The sequence below is a fragment of the Ambystoma mexicanum genome, chromosome 5p, assembly GCF_040938575.1.
Source record: "Ambystoma mexicanum isolate Mex_15411 chromosome 5p, UKY_AmexF1_1, whole genome shotgun sequence".
NCBI classification, from domain to species: domain Eukaryota; kingdom Metazoa; phylum Chordata; class Amphibia; order Caudata; family Ambystomatidae; genus Ambystoma; species Ambystoma mexicanum.
In genome coordinates this window covers 531,526,780-531,546,815 of record NC_090930.1, presented here as the reverse complement: position 1 = coordinate 531,546,815, position 20,036 = coordinate 531,526,780, and the positions used below count along the sequence as shown (strand labels likewise).

General features: G+C 46.9%; 1 protein-coding gene across 2 annotated transcripts in view; it reads left to right on the top strand.

The window, feature by feature from the left end:
- The window catches only part of CHM (CHM Rab escort protein), a 1,673,681-nt gene that overhangs the window by 596,906 nt on the left and 1,056,739 nt on the right, over nt 1–20,036 (top strand). The window contains exon 6 of one of the 2 annotated variants that reach the window (XM_069612935.1): nt 5,276–5,392. The exons of the other annotated variant lie outside the window; for it this stretch is intronic. Within the exon in view, the coding sequence (XP_069469036.1) occupies nt 5,276–5,392 (117 nt within the window). The remainder of the gene's footprint in view (nt 1–5,275; nt 5,393–20,036) is intronic. 2 annotated transcript variants of the gene reach the window in all.

Below are 20,036 nucleotides of genomic sequence, written 5' to 3'. Positions count from 1 at the left end.
GCAAGACACACCGAATCAGCACATGCGAGGAGGGACTGTCCTTACTGCACATTGAAGAAGACTCGAATCGGGCAGAAACTACTGTACGCCGATCTCCTGCGAAGGACTCAATCAGTGGGAGTGGACGACCGAGAGAACCAGCAAAAGGACCGAGCAGCAGTCCTGACGGGCCCTCGCACGAAGGCGGATTGAAATGAAGAAAATGCATGGGTATGTGCAGCACCAGGTTTGCAACCTCTCTGAGCTATCTTTGATAGGGGAAGCAAGGCTGCAAGAGTTAAACATGTAAGTTGGGACGGAGGCGGAGGGAGCCCCATCTTGGAATCGTACTCTAGATATGGCAATATCCGAGCAAGGAGGAGTGTTTGGAAGAGAAGTGGCACAATGACCTGACTGGGAATCAGGGGGAGTCTGGTTGAACCCTGGCCGCATAAGGTCGAGAGGAGAGGAGGGGAGGAAGTTGGGAAGAGAGGGGGGGGACGGAGGGACGGATGGATGGACAGAGGGAGGGGGGAGGAAAATGGAAAGAATGTTGGAGACAAAGAACAGGGAAGGGTAGTTTAAAGTTCTGAGTTTGAGGTTGGACTATGGGGGATTAACATCCCAACAAGGAAATTCTTAAGGAGGCCTAGGAGCAGAAAGCATGGGCAGCAGACCCCACAGGACATGTCAAATGGATGAGGCGGCAATAGTAACTCTGAATGTGCAGGGGCTGAACTCCCCAATGAAGCGTCGAGCAATATTGGGGAGATTAATAGAACTCCAGGTATCGGTGGGGATTTTACAGGAAACGCATCATCTCCCAGAGGATGAAAAGAGAATGTCTCACAGAATGTTCCCACAGCAATACTTTGCCTGCGGTGGGAGAAAAACAAAGGGAGTGGCCATTTTGTTGAATAGAGAACTGGGTTTTCGGAAAGAGCACCTCCCTAGAGACCCTGAGGGGAGGTATTTAGGCCTTAGTGGCTGGATCAGAGGGCAGAAATATACCATTATTGCACTATATGTCCCTGATGAAAAGCAAGACCTATACATTGGGGAGGTTTTGCAAAAATTAGGAGGATGGTGTGAAGGTCAAACAATAATAGGAGGTGATTTTAACTGTGTAATGGACCCATCGCTAGACAAAACACTAACGGCAACAATGGCAGATGGGAGGAATAGGCAAGTATTGGGCAAGCTCTTTCGGGATCTGGGGTTGATTGAGACTTGGAGGTTTTTTCACGAAAAGGACAGGGAATACACACACTTCTCTGCAGTCCATAGAGGGTATTCTAGGATTGACATTATCCTGGTGTCTGCAACACTGATCCCGCAGGTAATGAGGGTGGACACAGGGGTCCAATATCTTACGGATCAGGTGCCAATTATAATTCACATTGATATGGGTGAGGCGGAAGGGAATAGGCAAAGACGATTGGAGTCTCAGTGAGCTGATTCTGAAGGACATTGCGCTTAGGGCGTTTATGGAAGAGACGATGCTCAACTACTTCAGGGAAAATAATAACGGGGAAGTGGACTTTAGATCTGTTTGGGACGCAGGGAAGGCGGTAATAAGGGGGGAATTCATCTCACAGGCGGCATTATATAAGAGAGACAGGGCCTTAGTAACGCAAAAACTGGAGAAGGAACTAAAAGAGGCTGAAACCCAACACAAGCTTAGGCAGACACAAAAGTCACTTAGAGTACTTAAGAAAATCAGAGCGCAGTTGGAAGCCCACACGACTGATCGGGTAGCGCAAACACTCCTGCGCACTAAATAATCATATTGTACATGGGGTGGGGGGAGGGGCGGAGTGAACAAATTCCTAGCGGCCAAACTGCAGAAACAAAAATCCTGCAACCACATAACACACTTTAAAAATAGCCTGGGGAAATTGTGCTCTGGGGAAAAAGATAAGATGGAAATAATGGTAAGTTACCATGAAAAATTACTAAGGTGAGAAGAATTAGACCCCATAGCGTAAAAAATGTATCTGTTCGAGACGATCCTCCCTCAACTTTCAGAGGATGAAAATGACGCACTGGGAGGCGCAATAACGGCCCAGGAGGTCAGCGATGCAATTGCTAGCCTACCGTCAAATAAAACCCCTGGTCACGATGGGCTCGGTAGCAGATATTATAAAACCTTCCGTACACAACTACTGGTGCCATTGGTAAAGCTCTTCAATGCGATCAGGGAAGAGGGCTCAGTTACTCCAGATATGGGTAGATCCACAACTCTATTAATACCGAAACCTGGGAAGGATCCTTCTGAATGTGGTAATTATCGGCCCATTGGTCTTCTGAATTCGGATGCTAAGCTTTACGCCAAGATCCAGGCGAGCAGGCTGGGGGGGGGGGGTCCTCCCCCGAATCATACACGCGGACCAAAGAGGGTTCATCACAGGTAGGCATACTCAGGATAACGTTAGACGGGTCTTAAACATCATTGAACTAGGCACTAGAACGGGTCAGCATTTCTCAGTGGTGGCGTTTGACGCCAGGAGAGCATTTGACAGCCTGGACTGGGTGTACCTGAGAATGGTATTAGAGAGGTTTGGATGCGTGCCAACTTTCATTAAAATGGTGTTGGTGAATTTCCGAATCCCATCTACTAGCTTCCTGGTTAACAGACTAAGATCGGACCAGATCAAGCAGGGCTGTCCGCTGTAATATTTGCAATGGCTATGGAGCCATTTGCAGTGCAAATTGGACGAGACCAAAACATTGGTGGGGTAAAATGCGGGGAAACCAGGCATAAAATTGCATTGTATGCAGATGATGTCATGCTCTTCATGTCAAAAACCCGGGACACACTGCCCAGACCAATGGAAAAACTGCAAGAGTTTGCTAACATCTCGGGAGCCCACATAAATTATGAGAAATCAAAAGCTCTGAACATAACAGAGGAGCAAGAAGCGATTACCGAACTTGAATCGTCACTCCCACTACTCTGAGAAAATGAGACACTAGAATATCTGGGCATTCGGCTAACCAGAAAAGTTAGCAATCTATATGAGGTGAACTTCAAACCCCTATGAAAACAGCTGCAAGAGGATCTGCACAGTTGGGACAACCAGGAGCTATCCTGGTTTGCCAGAATTGCAGCTGTAAAAATGACCCTACTCCCCCGTATGCTCTACGTTGTCAGCTCGCTCCCAGTAGAGATCCCGCCCCGCATTTCTAAAGCCCTGCAGTCAGCAATATCTGCTTTTGTGTGGCAAGGTAAAAGGCCCAGGATTCGGATGAAGGTTATGACGAGACCTCCCCTCCTTGGGGGTCTGGGAGTTCCAGACGTAGAAAGAGCTATCCGGACGGCATAGCACCTATGCTACAATGGGCAGGACAAGATAGGAATCCGGGGTGGCTCCCGTTAAACTAGGAGGTCACTACGCTTACTGTGAAAGCACTGCACACCTTTACACCCCACAATCGCCAGGGAGGGGGCAAACTGCTTGAATCCGCGTTGGGGAGGAGTTACATTCGCTGCGGACTGGGCCCACTCTCCCCAATAGGGCACAATCCTGGCAAAATTCTGGGAGGGATGGGCAGCTGCAAAAATTCAGACCCTAGCAGACATGTTCCAGGGGGGAGCTGCTATCATTTGAGGAATGCAAATGTAAATTCGGCATTGGGGAGGAAGAAAGATACAGATACACAGATCAGGCATTGGATTACACATCCGACAGTCAAGAGCAGCCAATAGATCCTCGATAGGCCTTGAACTAACAATACAGGAAGGGTCAACCAGGAAAGGAGTCTCCAGAATCTACAAGTTATTAGACAAAGCCCTACCGGAAGACAAACTTCAGTATAAGACTAGCTGAGAGAAAGATCTAGGGGAAACAATTACAGAAGAGGAATGGGGGCAGATATGGACAATGGCACATAAAACCTTTAAATGGACAGCAATCAAGGAATCAGCCTACAAGCGGTGCTATCGATGGTACATGTCCCCCAATAGACTGCATAAGATAAATCCAAAATATCCTCCATCCTGCTGGAGGGAACATGGGGGAAGGGGAGACCTTTATCTCATGTGGTAGACTAAAGTGATGATATTCTGTAAAGAGGTGCTGGGGCACTTAAAAGAAATGACAGGAATTACCATGCCATACAAACCAATAGTCATCTTGCTGGGAGCAGTAGCTGAGAACGCATACGCAGCATCGGGGCAAAAGGCCACTCTTATCACGCACCTACTGTCGGCTGCAAGATTAACGCTGGCCCAGGGATGGAAAAATTTGCAGGGCCCAATAATTGCTTGGTAGTGGATTAAAATATGGGGGATTATGGCAATGGAAAAAATGTGTGCGCTGCAGTCTGGCAGATACCTAAAATTCCTAGCAGTGTGGGAACCCTTCCGAGAATGGTAAAGGACAGAGAGCCTCATTATTACAGACCCAAGATACTTGGGAATGCTAACATTTGCTGAAGTCTTGAACTAGAACAAATTTGAGTGACTAAGAATGCTCGCAAGCCTTGCTTAAAGGCAGAACTTGGAACTGTTTCAGTTAGGGGAAAGCGAGGGGGAGTGGTGAAGTTGGGTTGGGGTATCTGAATGTTTTAAAAACCTGCAGAGACATTACATGAGGCCCCAAAGGGAATGTTGGAATGCTATGAAATGTAATTGTTCATGAATATTTTCTAATTACTGTTCTCTGTATGATTCTGCGGAATAAATAAACTATGTTAAAAAAAAAAAAGCAATTTAGACACATCTCTTTGATAAAGGAGTAGATTAGTCCTCCTTATCCTGGGCAACAAATTCTGACTGTTGAGATCCGTTCGAACCCTCTGCTTTGTGATCCTCGTGTGTGCTTTTTGTCTCGGTTCCATGTGCGCCCTCCAGGCGTGTGGCGTGTTATAAAAAATAAAGTACACATGACATGACATGAAAGGTTTCTTCATGCAGCTTTTTACAAATTCATGAACACACAGTTATTGCCCTATAGGTATATTTGCACGGCCCCAGTTGGCCTTTGGATTCAAAAGTAGCTCCTGATAGCAGTTAGTCACAAGCTAATCAGGCTCTTCTAGACTACAGCTAGGAACTAGATAGTTCATAGCAATTTCTATCCCTGAAATTGTTACTTTGATCTCTTTCATGAAATGGACGCTTCCTGTGGTGTCACGTGCCCGGAGAGAAGGGTCACGTGACACCACACTTCCCAGTGCCATGAGAAGATGATTAATGTTGTAAGCGGATAATGTAATTTTGGACAACCAGTGAGTCTACAGTGTTGTACCCTATTCATGGTTTAATGTTTAATGTTGTTTTCATCAATTGCAGGTTCTTTACTCACGTGGCTTATTAATTAACCTTCTCATCAAATCCAGTGTTAGCAGATATGTGGAATTTAAAAACGTCACACGTATTCTTACATTGACTGACGACAAAGTGGAACAGGTACATTTCGTTTTTTTCTGTCTAATGAAAATCTTATGAAAAAAATATAAGGCATTTCTTGTAAATGAACAACATTGAGAATTACTTTTTCTAGTATTACAATCTTTTTGTTTGGGTGTTGCTGTGCGTATTCCTGTGTTTGCCTTCTCAGTCACTGCATTCTCTGAATATTGATATAAACGCTCTCCTTTAACTCAAGGCTTTGTTTCTTTGACAGTTTCTTTAGTTAGGGCAACATGCAAGATACCAGATATATGTGTTATATGGTAGAATATGAGAATGTTAAAATGAGGATTCACAGGCTGAGCTCAGCTGGAATTGTTGATCTTTGAATTAATTTGTTCTTTATCTGTGTCCTCTAGTCATACGAGAAACCTTTTTTCCACGGTTTTGTTTCTCCGGTTACTAATCACTTGATAGTCTATGCAGGCTTTTTGAGAGGGTGGCTGCCAAATTCCACTTAACGAGAACCCAGTTGTTTTATCTTTGGGTCCTGAGATGTCTAAGTATCATCCTCTTCTGTAGGAGTGCTACAAATTCCAAAATAATTAAAACTAGGTCCATCTTTCTTCCCATATATATTCATTAAACAAAAACTTTGTTAAGGGGACGTTAGGGTTAAGTTGTACTCCTAAAAACCTGTGCAATTCTCTAAAAACCCTTTACAAACGTGCCATTATGGTTCAAAGTAAAACCGAAAGACCCCTGAAATTCGCCAGTTATGGTAGGCTGCGCACCCATACCTGCCTGCACCACTGTGCACTGCTAGCACTAACACCCAGGACATGAAAGATGGCATCACAAATGTCATTGATGACATCACTGACGATATCCCATGTGTAGCCCCTTTGTTTTTGATCACTGCCAAATATATATATGTATATTCAGTAAAAAAACTTTGTTAGAGGGACTTTATGGTTACAAGTAAAATCGAAAAACCCCTGAGATTCGCCAGTTATGGTAAGCTAAGCAACCATAACTCGCGCCACCACCGTGCACTGCTAACACTAACACCCAGGACATCAAAGATGACATCACAAATATCATTGATGTGCAGTGGCTAATACCTGCAGTGCTTATAACTTTGTGCAGTGGCTAATACCTGCAGCGTTTATAACTTTGTTTTAGGGTGCATGGCCTTTGGCCATGCACCCAAGACTGTACGCACTCCCCACAACCATGTAATGGATAATTAATACTACAGGTGTATCCATTGCTGTGACATGCTGTGGTGGTTGTGGCCAGGGCCTACAGTCTTGGAAGTATGGCCTACGGCCTATGGCCATGCATCCAACACTCTAGTCCCTGGCTACAACCACCGCAGCATGTCACACCCATGGCGGCGTACGAATCATTAGGACACCCATAGTAGAAAGTAATGTAATAACGACATGTCCTCAATTTGAATGTTCGCTAACAGCACGCGTGTTCTTAGAACAGTTTCAAAGTGCCTGTACACAGCAAGGACTGAAATACTACCCTTATTAGACCCCTCACTTTCTGAACGCAGAAACATCCCGAACTAGGCGTGCATAGAGAATACATCATTAACACCTGCTGTCCAAAGCAGTACAGTATTTCACCCATCTCTTACTCTGTGAACCTCCAAACGCACTGCAGGAGATCAAAACTGTTTCTGAAATAGCATTTCACCTCTGGTGGCGACCGCGCTGTCTTCGTACCCAAGTTGTCGGACGCATCCACACAATGTTACGCACATCACGGCTCGCTGCAGCCAATTGGCGAAGATGTTGCGTGTCCGCGGTCATGACGCCACCTCCTGGCCAATCGGTATGTTGTCTGCAGAGCGAACAGGGAAGTGTGACCGCGGAGCGGACATAGATATCACAAATTTTTTTAAGCATATTTTTTGGTCGTTTTAAATGAAACTACTGGATGAATTGTCACCAAATTTACAAAAGCATGCTTTCGGGACCAAGCCCCTGCCGCAAATTTGGTGAAAATCCATCTAGCGGTTTGGCCTGTAGCCGTGCGCAAAGTTTTTCCCCCCATTCAGTCTATGGGAAAAAAGATGTTTTGGGACCCCTCCTATAACTCCCCCCCCCCCCCCCTAGACAAATCCTCACCAAACTTTGCCAAAAAATTCAGAGTGGCCCATATACTTTTTTTTTGCAAAGTTTTGTGAGGATTCGTCCAGGGGGAGCGGAGTTATAGGCTGCCCAAAAAGTGCTCTTCCTATGGAAACAGCAAATTAACCATAACTACACAGCCACTTATGTGGCTGTGTAATATATATATATATATATATTTCTGAGGCTTGTGGAATCTGCTTAGATCACATGCTGTGCGTAGGGCGACATCTAATGGAAGCTGCGAGTATTACAGTTTGTTTTTCAAAACTCGAAAATGGACGTCGACATAGGGCGTGCCAGTAATACTATCCCTAGTGTGACGTCCACTGTACCCATGATCCCTCACGCGTGTAGGTCCCTCAGATTGTTTTTTTTCCGCCATACTGGTCGGAACCATTGCGCGGAGTTCCCTGGCTTCAGCCATATTTTGCTAAATATTATATTAATTGCCCCGTTCTTCCACTACCACGTTGAGACATCATCTTCGAAGATCGACGCCGGTCCGAAGAACAACAACCGCCGAGAGCTGCACGATGGACTTTGGGCCTCGGAAGGCCTCTGGCCTTGGCCCGGGCCTTGGAAGGCCTCTGGCTTCGGCCCTGCAAGTAGGGAGAGTGGGGGGTGGAAATTCTATACTTGCACTCCAATTTTTCCTACACACACTAGCCCGCCGCCATAGGTGCATATGGAAAATACTCCATTTAAATTCTGCCCCAAGTGCAACCGCAAGTACCCTTGGGTTGACAAACCCGCCACCTGTAACCTCTGCTTGCCGAGGGATGACCCGACAGGGCAGTTATGGGGAACACACCCTGCGACACGAGTGCTGCCCATACCACGGCTATACTTAAACACTCAAAGTCCAACAGAGAATCGGAAAGAGGCATGAAGAGAGCGGTCCACCGAATCAGTGTCCTCTGGGCATTCCAGATCAAGATCGCCGCACAACACTACGCAACCTTCCATTGTTGCCAAGAGTGCCTCACTCGCCAAAGTCACTGAGGTACGTTCGTCAGGAGACGAATCCGACCTCCAGCCCCAAGCCGCACTTCAGAAGTCTGCTCCGGCAGCCCTTTCGGCGTTTGCCTCCGAATCCTGTCGTGCGCACTCCAGGGACACTACCCTCGAATCTCGACGCCAGGCGTCGAAAAGCTCAGAGAAGGTGAAAAAACCTGGGAAACGCTCTTCTACGCATGGGGAAGGGAGTAAACAGCAGAAGAAATTATCTCTCTTCTTCTGCACAACACACACATAAGGACAGTGCTAAGTCTTCAGATAAACATAGATCCAAGACCCCTGTCCAAACCCCTAGGTCCATAGAGGGACAAACCTCCCAAGAAATTGTCATTACAAGCTCCAGAAAGTGGAGCAGTGAAGATATAGACAGGGTCATGACTAGAATGTCCTCCCTAGCTGATTTCTACTCCAAGAACCCAGAACATTTCCTTAGTTATACCCCAGAAAGTGCTACTCCTTCAGGATCCAGGGACCCTCCCCCTAGTAAGAAGCGTTGTGTGCAGACTCCAACTCAGGGACTGATTTCAGACCCCTTCCAGATACAGCCCTACTCTCAGTATGCTAAGGATCCACTACAATACGATGAGGATCCAGACTTGGTAATGTTGGACGACCAAGCGGGGATGGATTACTATGGGGATGATGAGGGCCAGGATGGGGAGGAGGATGACGTTGCAGATGTCTACAGGATAGACTCTCCGGTTCGCAAAGAACCTCAGGTTACCGACTCTCTAGTTGACAACCAGCCCCTCTAAATGAGGTCTTGGCTAGAGCAGCAGAGCACTTCTGCATAGACACCCAGGGGGCGCAGGAAGAGAGGGACTTTGCTGAAGAGCTAGTGCGAGAGAAAAGACCCATTGCTCAGGCCATTCCTATTCTCAAGTCAATCCAACAGAGAATTGACCCTTCCCTTCTCACTCCCAATCTCACCAGGGCCGTAAACCCCAGAATCGAGAAATTAAGGGCCGCCCAGTCAGACCCGCTTTACATGATATATGATATGATATGGCATTTGTAACGCGCCTATACACAAGTGTTTCAAGGCGCGACGAGGCGGGGGGGGGAACAAGGGGAGAACAGACAACGATCCTACTAGGCCAGGTGTCATTCAGATCGCGCAAGTGCAAGGGTAGGGGGACTGGAAAAAGTGCAAGGGGAAGGGGAGAGGGGAAAGTGCAGTACATGGTTAGTAGAATACAAGATAAATAATAGGGCCAGCTGGTGGCAAATGCAAGGAGAGTGCAGTACATGGTTAGTAGAATACAAGATAAATAATAGGGCCAGCTGGTGGCAAGTCCAAGGTAAGTGCCGGGAGAAGGGGCTGTAGGATACAGAGACAGTCCCGTAGTGCAGGTAGGCAGTGCAGGGAAGAGTGGCTGGGCCAAGGAGCGAGATCGGTGAGTGGCCCAGTTGCAGATTCAGTGCAGATTCAGTGCAGGTTCAGTGATTTTAGCAGGGGAGAGAGGGAGAGAAAGCGGAGGCAAAGAGAAAGGTTTTGAGGTGCTTCCGGAACCGGAGATGGTTCTCCTCAAGTTTCAGGGAGGCAGGAAGGCTGTTCCAGAGGGAGGCCCCTGCTGCGGAGAGAGATCTACCCCCAGCTCGTTGCTTGGAGAAGCAGCTGACCCTGAGGTAGTTGGAGGTGGATGAACGAAGAGCTTGAAAAGGAAGATATTTAGGAAGAGAGAGTTGAAGGTATTTTGGCCCAAGGCCCCAGAAGGCCTTGTGGACAATGCAGAGGGTTTTGAACTTAATCCTCACAGCCACTGGGAGCCAGTGTAGCGATTTCAGTCCTGGAGAGATACGGTCCCTGGGCTTGAGGCCAAGGACAAGTCTCGCAGTCCTGTTCTGGATGAGTTGCAAAGGGCAGAGAGTAGAGGCAGGAAGATTTAGATAGAGGCTGTTACAGTAGTCCAACTTCGAGAGAACCAGGGCTCTGGAGACAGTGAGCTTCTGGGGCAAGGAGAGGAAAGGAAGGATACCTCTGAGGAGGTGTAGCTGGTAGTGTGACTTCTTAGAGACGTCAGATATGTGAGGAGAGAAAGAGAGTGTGGAGTCGAAGATGACACCAAGGTTTTTTGCCTTGCAGGTAGGAGCAGGAAGAGGGCCAAGGGAGGCCGGTCAGAGAGCTGCTGGGAAGGAGGGAGTGGGTGTGCCGATGAGTAGAATCTCAGTCTTACTGGCATTAAGGCAGAGGTTGTTGGCGGCACACCATTCCTGGTTAGCAGAAAGACAGTCAGAGATGAGGGAAGGGGAAGAGGAGGCCGAGGGTAGCCTGAAAATGAGCTGGGTATCATCCGCATAGCACTGAAAGTTGGGACAGAGAGCGGCAATGCGGTGAGCAAGAAGTGCCAGGTACTGGTTGAACAGCCAGGGTGAGAGGTTAGATCCCTGGGGGACACCACATAAGAGGTCAATTGAAGCCTGACTCCTTGGTAGTGACCAACACCAAAAAAGAGGGCGGGGACACCTCTATCATCTGAGGCCCCCCCCCCCCAGACAAGGAGAGCAAAAGAATTTACGGGTTGGGAAGGAAGGTAGCCTCCACTTCCGCTTACCAGGCAAGGATTGCCAACACCACCACTCTGCTGGCAAGTTACGATTGCCACCAGTGGGAGCAGGTAGCTGCCCTCATTGACTCCGCACCGGAACCACTAAAGGGTCAGTTGGCCCAGGTCGCGTCGGAGGGGAGAGCCGTGTCCGGTTGCATCCTTAAGGCAACCTTTGACGCCGCAGATAACGTGGGCAGCCTAATAGCAGAGAGCACTGTCATTAAGAGGCATGCTTGGTTAAGACAGTCAGGGTTTAAACCTGAGACACAAGCATCCCTAATTGACAAGCCAGTGCAACCAGACCTTCTGTTTGGCAAAGTGGTAGAGGACGCTTTAAAAACTGCCAAAGACAAGTATGATACTCTGAAATCCCTGGGACAGTTGACGAACAAGCCCCCTAATCAAAGAGGGAATGGTAATGTTCGTTGCCCACGCGGCCAAAATTCCCAAAGGGGCTCCAATTATACACGGGGACAGGGTACATCATAGGGTAACAACCAGCAGACTACCCAGAGTTACGGCAGAGGAAACAAGAGGAGCCGTGGTAGAGGTAGAGGCAGCCCCAGCAGAGGCAGCACGCCTCTCGCAAAACAGTGACTCTCCGCTCAGGGTCCCTTCTCACGCATCCCCAGTAGGAGGGCGCATTACCAACTTCACCCAAGCTTGGGAGAGGATCACATCAGACAGATGGGTGCTGTCCACAGTGTCCGCAGGATACTGCATAGAACTGTTAGAGCGTACCCGAAACCACCCTCCACTACAAAAAGTGCATTCCTTAGACCACCAGAAGATCCTCCTCGAGGAGATCGTCAATCTTCTAGCAAAGGACGCAATAGAATTCGTCCCGGGACAACAGGTAAACAAGGGTATTTATTCAACCTACTTCCTTGTGCCAAAAAAAGATTTGACAATGCGCCCAGTATTGGACTTACGCCCTGCAAACACATATGTCAAGGCCCAAACATTTTGCATGACTACTCTCCAAGAAGTAATCCCCCTCCTAAAAAGGGGGGATTACATGGCAACATTGGACATGAAAGATGCCTTTTTTCATATTTCCATGTTCCCAGCGCACAGAAGATTCTTGCGCTTCAAGGTGGACAGTCAGCACTACCAGTTCAAGGTGCTGCCCTTCGGGATAGCCTCGGCACCAAGGGTATTCACCAAGGTACTGGCGGTGGCGGCGGCACACCTACGCAGGGAGGCAATCCCAGTGTACCCTTACCTGGACGACTGGCTCATCACGGGGGCGACCCCAGCAATTTGCAGATCAAACATTCAAAGGACGATCGACCTCCTCTTCGAATTGGGTTTCTCCATAAATGAGAAAAAATCAAGCCTGGTGCCAAGCACCTCCAAACAGTTCCTAGGAGCTGTTCTAAACACTCAAGAGGGGTTGGCCTTTCCATCAGAGGAAAGAATTCGGAATCTACTTCTGCAAATTCCTCTATACCAATCCGGATGCCAGATCAGGGTTCAGCAAAGCGATGCGTTTGCTAGGCATGATGGCGTCATGTATTTGCCTGGTCCCCCACGCGCGCCTGCGCATGCGACCCATGCAAGAATGGTTGGCGAAACAGTGGTCTCAGGCAAGTGGTCAGTGGGACGATCTAGTGATCGTTTCACCAACACTTGTACAAAGCCTTCACTGGTGGACAAGAGAGAACCTGTCAAAGGGGAAACCCTTTTACGATCCAGAGGTACAGGCTGTAGGCACTATAGACGCATCCCTGTCAGGGTGGGGAGCACACCTCCTTCACCACACAGCTCAGGGTCTCTGGTCTCACACAGTGGGCAAGAATCATATCAATCTGCTTGAGCTTCTGGCAGTATTCAGAGCGCTTCGAGCCCCACCTGTTGAACCTGTCAGTGCAGATCTTAACAGACAGCACGACAGCGATGTTTTACCTAAACAAACAGGGAGGGACTCGTTCGCCAAATCTGTCCAGCTTGCCCAGAACATTTGGATATGGGCACTGAGACGGAACATTCACCTGACATCTCAACATGTTCCAGGGGATCTCAATTCTCTAGCGGACGCTTTGAGCAGAGATCCCCTCCCAGAAGAACACAAATGGTGTCTACACAGAGAAATCGTAGACAATCTCTTCTCACAGTGGGGTTTCTCCACTATAGACCTATTCGCCACAAGCGAAAACAGACAGTGCCCAGGATTCGTATCCAGGTTTCCCCAACCAGACTCCGAGGGGAACGCCCTGTGGATGAACTGGTCAGGGATGTTTGCCTACGCTTTTCCACCAACTCCTCTCGTGAGGAAAGTGGTCAACAAGATGCACAGGGAATCGATGACGCTCATCCTGGTTGCTCCGATGTGGGCGAGACAACCGTTGTTCCCACACCTACGCAGACTAGCGGTGTGCAAACCCATCAGACTCCCGTGCTAGAACAACTTACTATCCCAGCACCAAGGTCAGACAGTGCATCCTCAACCCAGCTCAATGAACATGGCAGCATGGCTCCTGAAGTCAGAGTTTCGACATCTCAACCTTCCTCAGAGATGTATGGACATCCTAAAAGAGTCTAGGAAGCCAAACAAGAGACACTGCTACTTTGATCAATGGAAAACATTTGTTATCTGGTGCCAAAATAGACAAGTCAACTCAGTTGATTGTACTCCTTCCATTATTGTCACCTACATGCTCCACCTGCTAGACGCAGGGTTGGTATTTAATTCACTGAGGGTACACCTGGCAGCATTTCAGCATACACCACCTCTCATAACAAGGTACCGTGGTGGAAAGTACCAGTGGCTAAAGCCTTCGTGGAAGGGGTAAAGAGACTCCACCCTCCAATTTCAAACCCACCACCAGGATGGGACCTTAATGTGGTGCTTGCTAAACTCATGGGCCCCCCCTTCGAGCCCATGCATAAAAGCAGTCTCAAATACCTGACCTATCAAACTGCCTTCTTAGTAGCCATTACATCCATAAGAAGGGTCAGTGAAATTCAGGCTTTGTCAGTGGAGGATCCTTTCTTTACTGTTCATAAGGATAAACTGGTTTTACGAACACACCCTAGGTTTTCACCTAAGTTTATTTCTAAATTCCACATTAACCAGTCCATTGAGCTCCCGGCTTTCTTCCAAGAACCCAAAAGCTCTGCTGCGGTGAAACTGCACACTCTAGATGTGAAAAGAGCGGTCCTCTACTATGTAGACAAGACCAGGCCGCTAAGAAAAACGGACCAACTGTTCATCTCCGTAGCTACAGGCAGGGAGGGAGATTGTGTCTCTAAAGGCACCATCTCAAAATGGATAGTCAATTGTATCCAACTGTGTTACTCCCTTTCAGATAAAACACTGCCTTTTACACCAAGAGCCCACTCTACTAGAGGCACTGGGGCCACTCTGGCTTTCATTGCAAATGTACCTCTTGACACCATTTGCAAAGCAGCTACTTGGAGCTCTATTCACACTTTTACTCAGCATTACTGCATTGACACCCATTCCAAGGCAGATACACAAGTGGGACAAGCGGTTCTAAGACACTTATTTGCTTATGACCCTTCTCACATCCCACCTCCTTCTTCAGGTACTGCTCGCTAATCTATGCACAGCATGTGATCTAAGCAGATTCCACAAGCCTCAGAAGGGATACATTACTCACCGTAATCGTATTTCTGATGCTTGTTTCTGCTTAGATTCACATGCGACCCACCCTTCCTCCCCTCTGAGAGAAGGCACATGATTGCTTGTAGTCTTACCTTTCTGTCTATCTGCTTGGATTATCTGTACTCGCGCTACTCCTCATGCTACCTCATGTCAGAAAAAATACAATCTGAGGATCCTAGACGCGTGAGGGATCTTGGGTACAGTGGATGTCACACTAGGGATAGTATTACTGGCACGCCCTGTGTCGACGCCCATCTTCAAGTTTCGAAAAACAAACTGTAATACTCCGCAGCTTCCACTAGATGTCGGCCTATGCACAGCATGTGAATCTAAGCAGATACAAGCATCAGAAAGACGATTACGGTGAGTAATGTATCATATATATATATATATATATATATATATATATCATGGCCACGGTAGTGGCCATGTAGTTATGGTTAAGTTGGTGTTTCCATAGGAAGAGCACTTTTTGGGCGGCTTATAACTTTGCTCCCCCTGGACGAATGAATCCTCACCAAACTTTGCAAAAAAAGTATATGGCCCACTCCAAATTTTTTTGCAAAGTTTGGTGAGGATTCGTCCGGGGGGGGCAAAGTTATAGGGGGGGTCCCAAAACTTTTTTTTTTCCCATAGACTGAATGGGAAAAATATTTTGCTCGCGCCTACAGCCCAAACCGCTGGATGGATTTTCACCAAATTTGGACCAGGAGCAGCGGCTTGGTCCCGAAAGCGTGCTTTTGCAAATTTGGTGAAAATCCGTCCAGTAGTTTTTTTTTTTAAATGACCAAAAAGTATGTCAGAAAAACTTGTAGATATCTGTGTTCGCTTCGCGGACACACTTCCCTGCTCGCTCCGCGGACAGTGCCATGATTGGCCGAGCGGCTTACGTCATGTCCGTGGACATGCAGCGTGTTCGCTGATTGGACGGTGTGAAGCACGTCAGATTTTCGGTTGCGCCCGCCATCTTGGATTCGCGGACATCCGCGGACAGCGCAGTGAAAGTTTTTTCAAAATGTGTATTTAGTAGAGTATGTTGTTGTGTAGGAGTGTTTGGGGAGGATGGGAGGGTTTCAGATAGGTTAAATGTTGTGCTTTTTTATGTGGTAGACGTTCTTTTTGTGTTCGATTTGTCTGCGGACATCACGGGTGTTCTGAAAAGTTCTAAATAAACTGAATGGGTGGTGTTCTGTGGACTCAATATGTGTCCGTTTTGTTTGCAAGTAAGCTGAAACTGTTCCAAGAACACTTGCGGTGTCCTGAAATGATTGCAAAAAAAAAAAGAAAATGGGGGTGTTCTGAGGACGCTGTACGTATTGTTCGTTGTCAATCGCAGGGTCCTGAAATGTTCGTACGGGTTGTCCTGAAGACGCTGTTCGTATTGTTCTCTGGCAAGTTGATTGTGTTCTAAGAACTCTCGCGGTGTCCTGAAATGTTCGCAAATAAACAAAATGGGGGTCTTCTGAGGAGGCTGTCCATATTGTTCGTTGTCAAGTTGAAAGTGTTCTAAGAACTCTCGTGGTGTCCTGAAATGTTCGCAAATAAACAAAATGGGGGTGTGTTCTAATAACTCACGCTGTGTCCTGAAATGTTCATAGGGGGTGTCCTGAAGACGCTGTCCGTATTGTTCTGTGGCAAGCTGAAAGTGTTCTAAGAACTCTCGCGGCGTCCTGAAATGTTCGCAAATAAACAAAATGGGGGTGTGTTCTAAGAACTCTCGCGGTGTCCTAAATTGTTCATAGGGGGTGTCCTGAAGACGCTGTCCGCATTGTTCTCTGGCAAGCTGAATGTGTTCTAAGAACACTCGCGGTGTCCTGAAGTGTTCACAAATAAAGAAAATGGGGGTGTTATGAGGACGCTGTCCGTATTGTTCATTGTCAAGTTGAAAGTGTTCTAAGAACTCTCGCGGTGTCCTGAAATGTTCGCAAATAAACAAAATGGGGGTGTTCTGAGGACGCTGTCCGTATTGTTCGTTGTCAAGTTGAAAGTGTTCTAAAAACTCTCGAGGTGTTCTGAAATGTTCGTAGGGGGTGTCCTGAAGACGCTGTCCGTATTGTTCGATGGCAAGTTGAATGTGCTCTAAGAGCTCTTGCGGTGTCCTGAAATGTTCGCAGGAGGTGTCCTGAAGACGCTGTCCGTATTGTTCGCTGGTAAATTGAAAGTGTTCTAAGAACACTGGTAATGTCCGCGGACATTAAATATTTCCATAGGCCATAGTTGAAATGTTTGACTGTATGGGTGTGTTATGCTGCAATGGTTGTGGCTATGGCATAGAGTGTATAATATACTTACTGTTTGGTTTAGTAACTGGAGTACATGTATTTCTTGTTAATTTCTGTGATAAAAGAAAATAGCATGTTAGTATTAGTATTTTGTAATGACTTATAATCAACATTTTTTTTTTTTTGCACCCTCATATTTAGTAGATTACAAACCAGAGTACTGTGCAATTTGTTCAGTTACTGTGTTTGTTGCTAAAATCATTGGGTCTGTGGGAGAAAAAGAAATCCATGTTGGATTAAAAAAAAAAACTTTTTCTGTTATGCTACAGTTTATTTGTATGTTTGTTTTCAGTGTTTACTTTTTGCTTCTGGCTAATGGTTTATACATTGGGTTTTTGCATTTTTTTGGAGCAGTAACATATTATTTATTTGTTTGGATATTATAAAATTTTGGAGCAGCTAGATACCAGTAGGTGTATTACAACTGTCTATTTATTGATATATTTTAGTGGTATTGATTTATTTGTTTGGATATTGTTAAATTTTTGGACAGTTAGATACCAATTGGTGCATTCTAACTGTCTATTTTTTGCTCTAATTTAGTGGTATTCATTTATCTGATTAGTTGTTGTAGAATCTTTGGGCAGTTATATAGTTTTTGGAATATTCTAACAGTTTATATTTTTCTACTACAAGTTTAGTTAAGGTTTAAGAACAATTTATTTATCAAATTCTGGTTTTAAGAACATTAAATAAGCGTTTGTAAGATTTGTTAGTAATCTCTGCTTTAGAGTAATGGTACTATCCAGCACTTCCAGAACTGCAGAAGCAAGGGGGCAAGTCTAATGTTGATGAGGAGCTCTGGAACTCGGAAGCGGCCTCTGTTGCTGTTTGCTGTTGTTGACGAGCTGAGAGGTGCGGCTTGAGTTCTGCCTGCGTGAACGTTTTCAGGTTCTTTCCTCGAAAACTACAGAGTCTCGAGACTCGAGTGCCGAGTCCCAAGGTCCGTGTCCCGCACTTTTCATCTTTGTCATCCCTGGGAGCCTGGGGAGCACCACGACTACGGCTGTGGTCCCTACCCCCACCCCCACCCCTACCCACCCCTCCCAGTAACGGAGCTCGGGAGGAGAGCTGGACCTGGTCTGGAGGAGAGCCGCATTGAGCGGGCGGGCAGCTGTGGGCTGTGGGCAGCTGCGGAGACAAACAAAACGAGGACCACGGTAAGAAGCCCTATATGCCGCCATAGATGCTGTATTCGCGCTGATTTTACTACAGATTTATAAAAGCTCCTCGCACCAATATCAACATTAACACTATACTACACTATTGTTAAGGACAGAGCACAGACACATGTCTGAGGAGGAGTGATTGTAAATTATACATCCTTGAGCTCCCCCTGCCTCATAGTGTTGTTCGAGGAGGAGTCACTGTGGACTATGTCCTTGAGCTCCCCTAGCCACATAGAGTGCTCCCTCCACCTCCACCTCCACCTACTTGTTCACTCACATTGCGGCTACTCCATTACGACCTAAAATAAAGTTGCTCTTGTTCCCGCCTTTGACTGTCTATTGTCAAAAAAGGACAGGATAAAGAAGCTAGGAAAGATCCCTGCACTTTTTACAGTGCTCTTTCCATAGCCTATAGCTGCAGTTGGCATAGCTGCAGCTGACAACTGACACATTATAGCCATCCCCCAGCCTAGCATGAGTGGCTGTGAATTTCGTTTGCCTGACCAAATCATTGGTGCAATGACAGCTGTAGGCCCACTTAGTTCAGACAAAACCATGGGCGGAGTGTTAGTCGCTAGCCTCGACCTAGAGCCTACCACAAATCATCCGGTAGAGGCTCTAGTTGTAGTGGGGCGGAAAACAGAGTCTGCCAAAAATACCAAAAATACCATGGACGGCAATAGTTCGGCAACGCTACAAAACCAGCTAAATGATTCCTGCGTCTATGTGGAACCTGACTTAGAGGCGACTACAACCGAGCCACAGGAGATTAAGGAAAATTGTCCAACGACCGACACGGACATCGCCACAGGTTCAATTCAACCTCATAAGGAGACCGTGGTCAGTATAGATGATGAGGTCTCCCTACCTATAGCCACCATATCCTGTGATACGGCTAAACCCACCGGTCCACCTAAATCCTTGGAGCCCAAACCCCATAAGACCTCCAATAGAGGGGCTCCTAGGCGACAGGCATGGAAACCTAGTGGCCTAAGCTTTGGCTCCAATTTTGGGAACCTATGCTATTCAGAGTGATTGCTCTTCAAGACCCCCATCCATCCTGCCGCCTACTGCTGAGACTCTCCGCCTAAGTAAAAAGGTGGGGATGCCCCCCACGGAAAAACCAAGAGGGGTACCCCGGAAAAACTAGGCAAACCTCAATTATTCATCACATAACCACAATCATCCCAGAGAAAAATCCTGGCAGCCTTGGCTTGGAAATCGCTTGTGAGAAGGAAGTAGCTCCTTCGAGGGAAAACCCCAAGGCGCTTAACTCTCCTTCTCGAACAGGCAAGAGAGCGAATAATAGTGAAAAAGATGAAATTGAGCACAGTGGGAGAACGAAGAACATAATTAAAGCCAAGTCCCCAAGGCCCATAGATCCTTCGACCTCACTAGGCGCAAGTTGCCCTAGGAAACGGCACAGGCTTTCTCCATCAGTGGAGATCGACCCTAGGAACAATGATTCAATATCTGCTGAATTTATTGGACATGATTGCGGCTCAGGTGGAGGAAAAGTCTTCTTCGAGTGCACTCTTAGATGCCAATATGATTGCAGCATTTTCTGTCACCATGAGTCCTTTCATGAAATTGTACGAGAGCATCGCGGACCAACTAAAAGACCAATCCACCCTGATCGCAATGCTACACACCAAAATGATCTTCGTGGAAGGATTCATATCGGCTTTACCCGAAAATAAACACAAGCAAGAGGAGCACATTACAAGCTTTTTGAAAACTATCCTGGAACCTCTAATTAGAGACAAGGAAAAAAGAAGGCAATCCTTGTCAAGCACTAACCAAAATGGTCCCATCTTCGATGTTGATCTAAACACTACACTGACAAACTCTGGGGGAAATGCTATCAATTTGGGTGTTACACCAATTTTATCGATTACCAGCA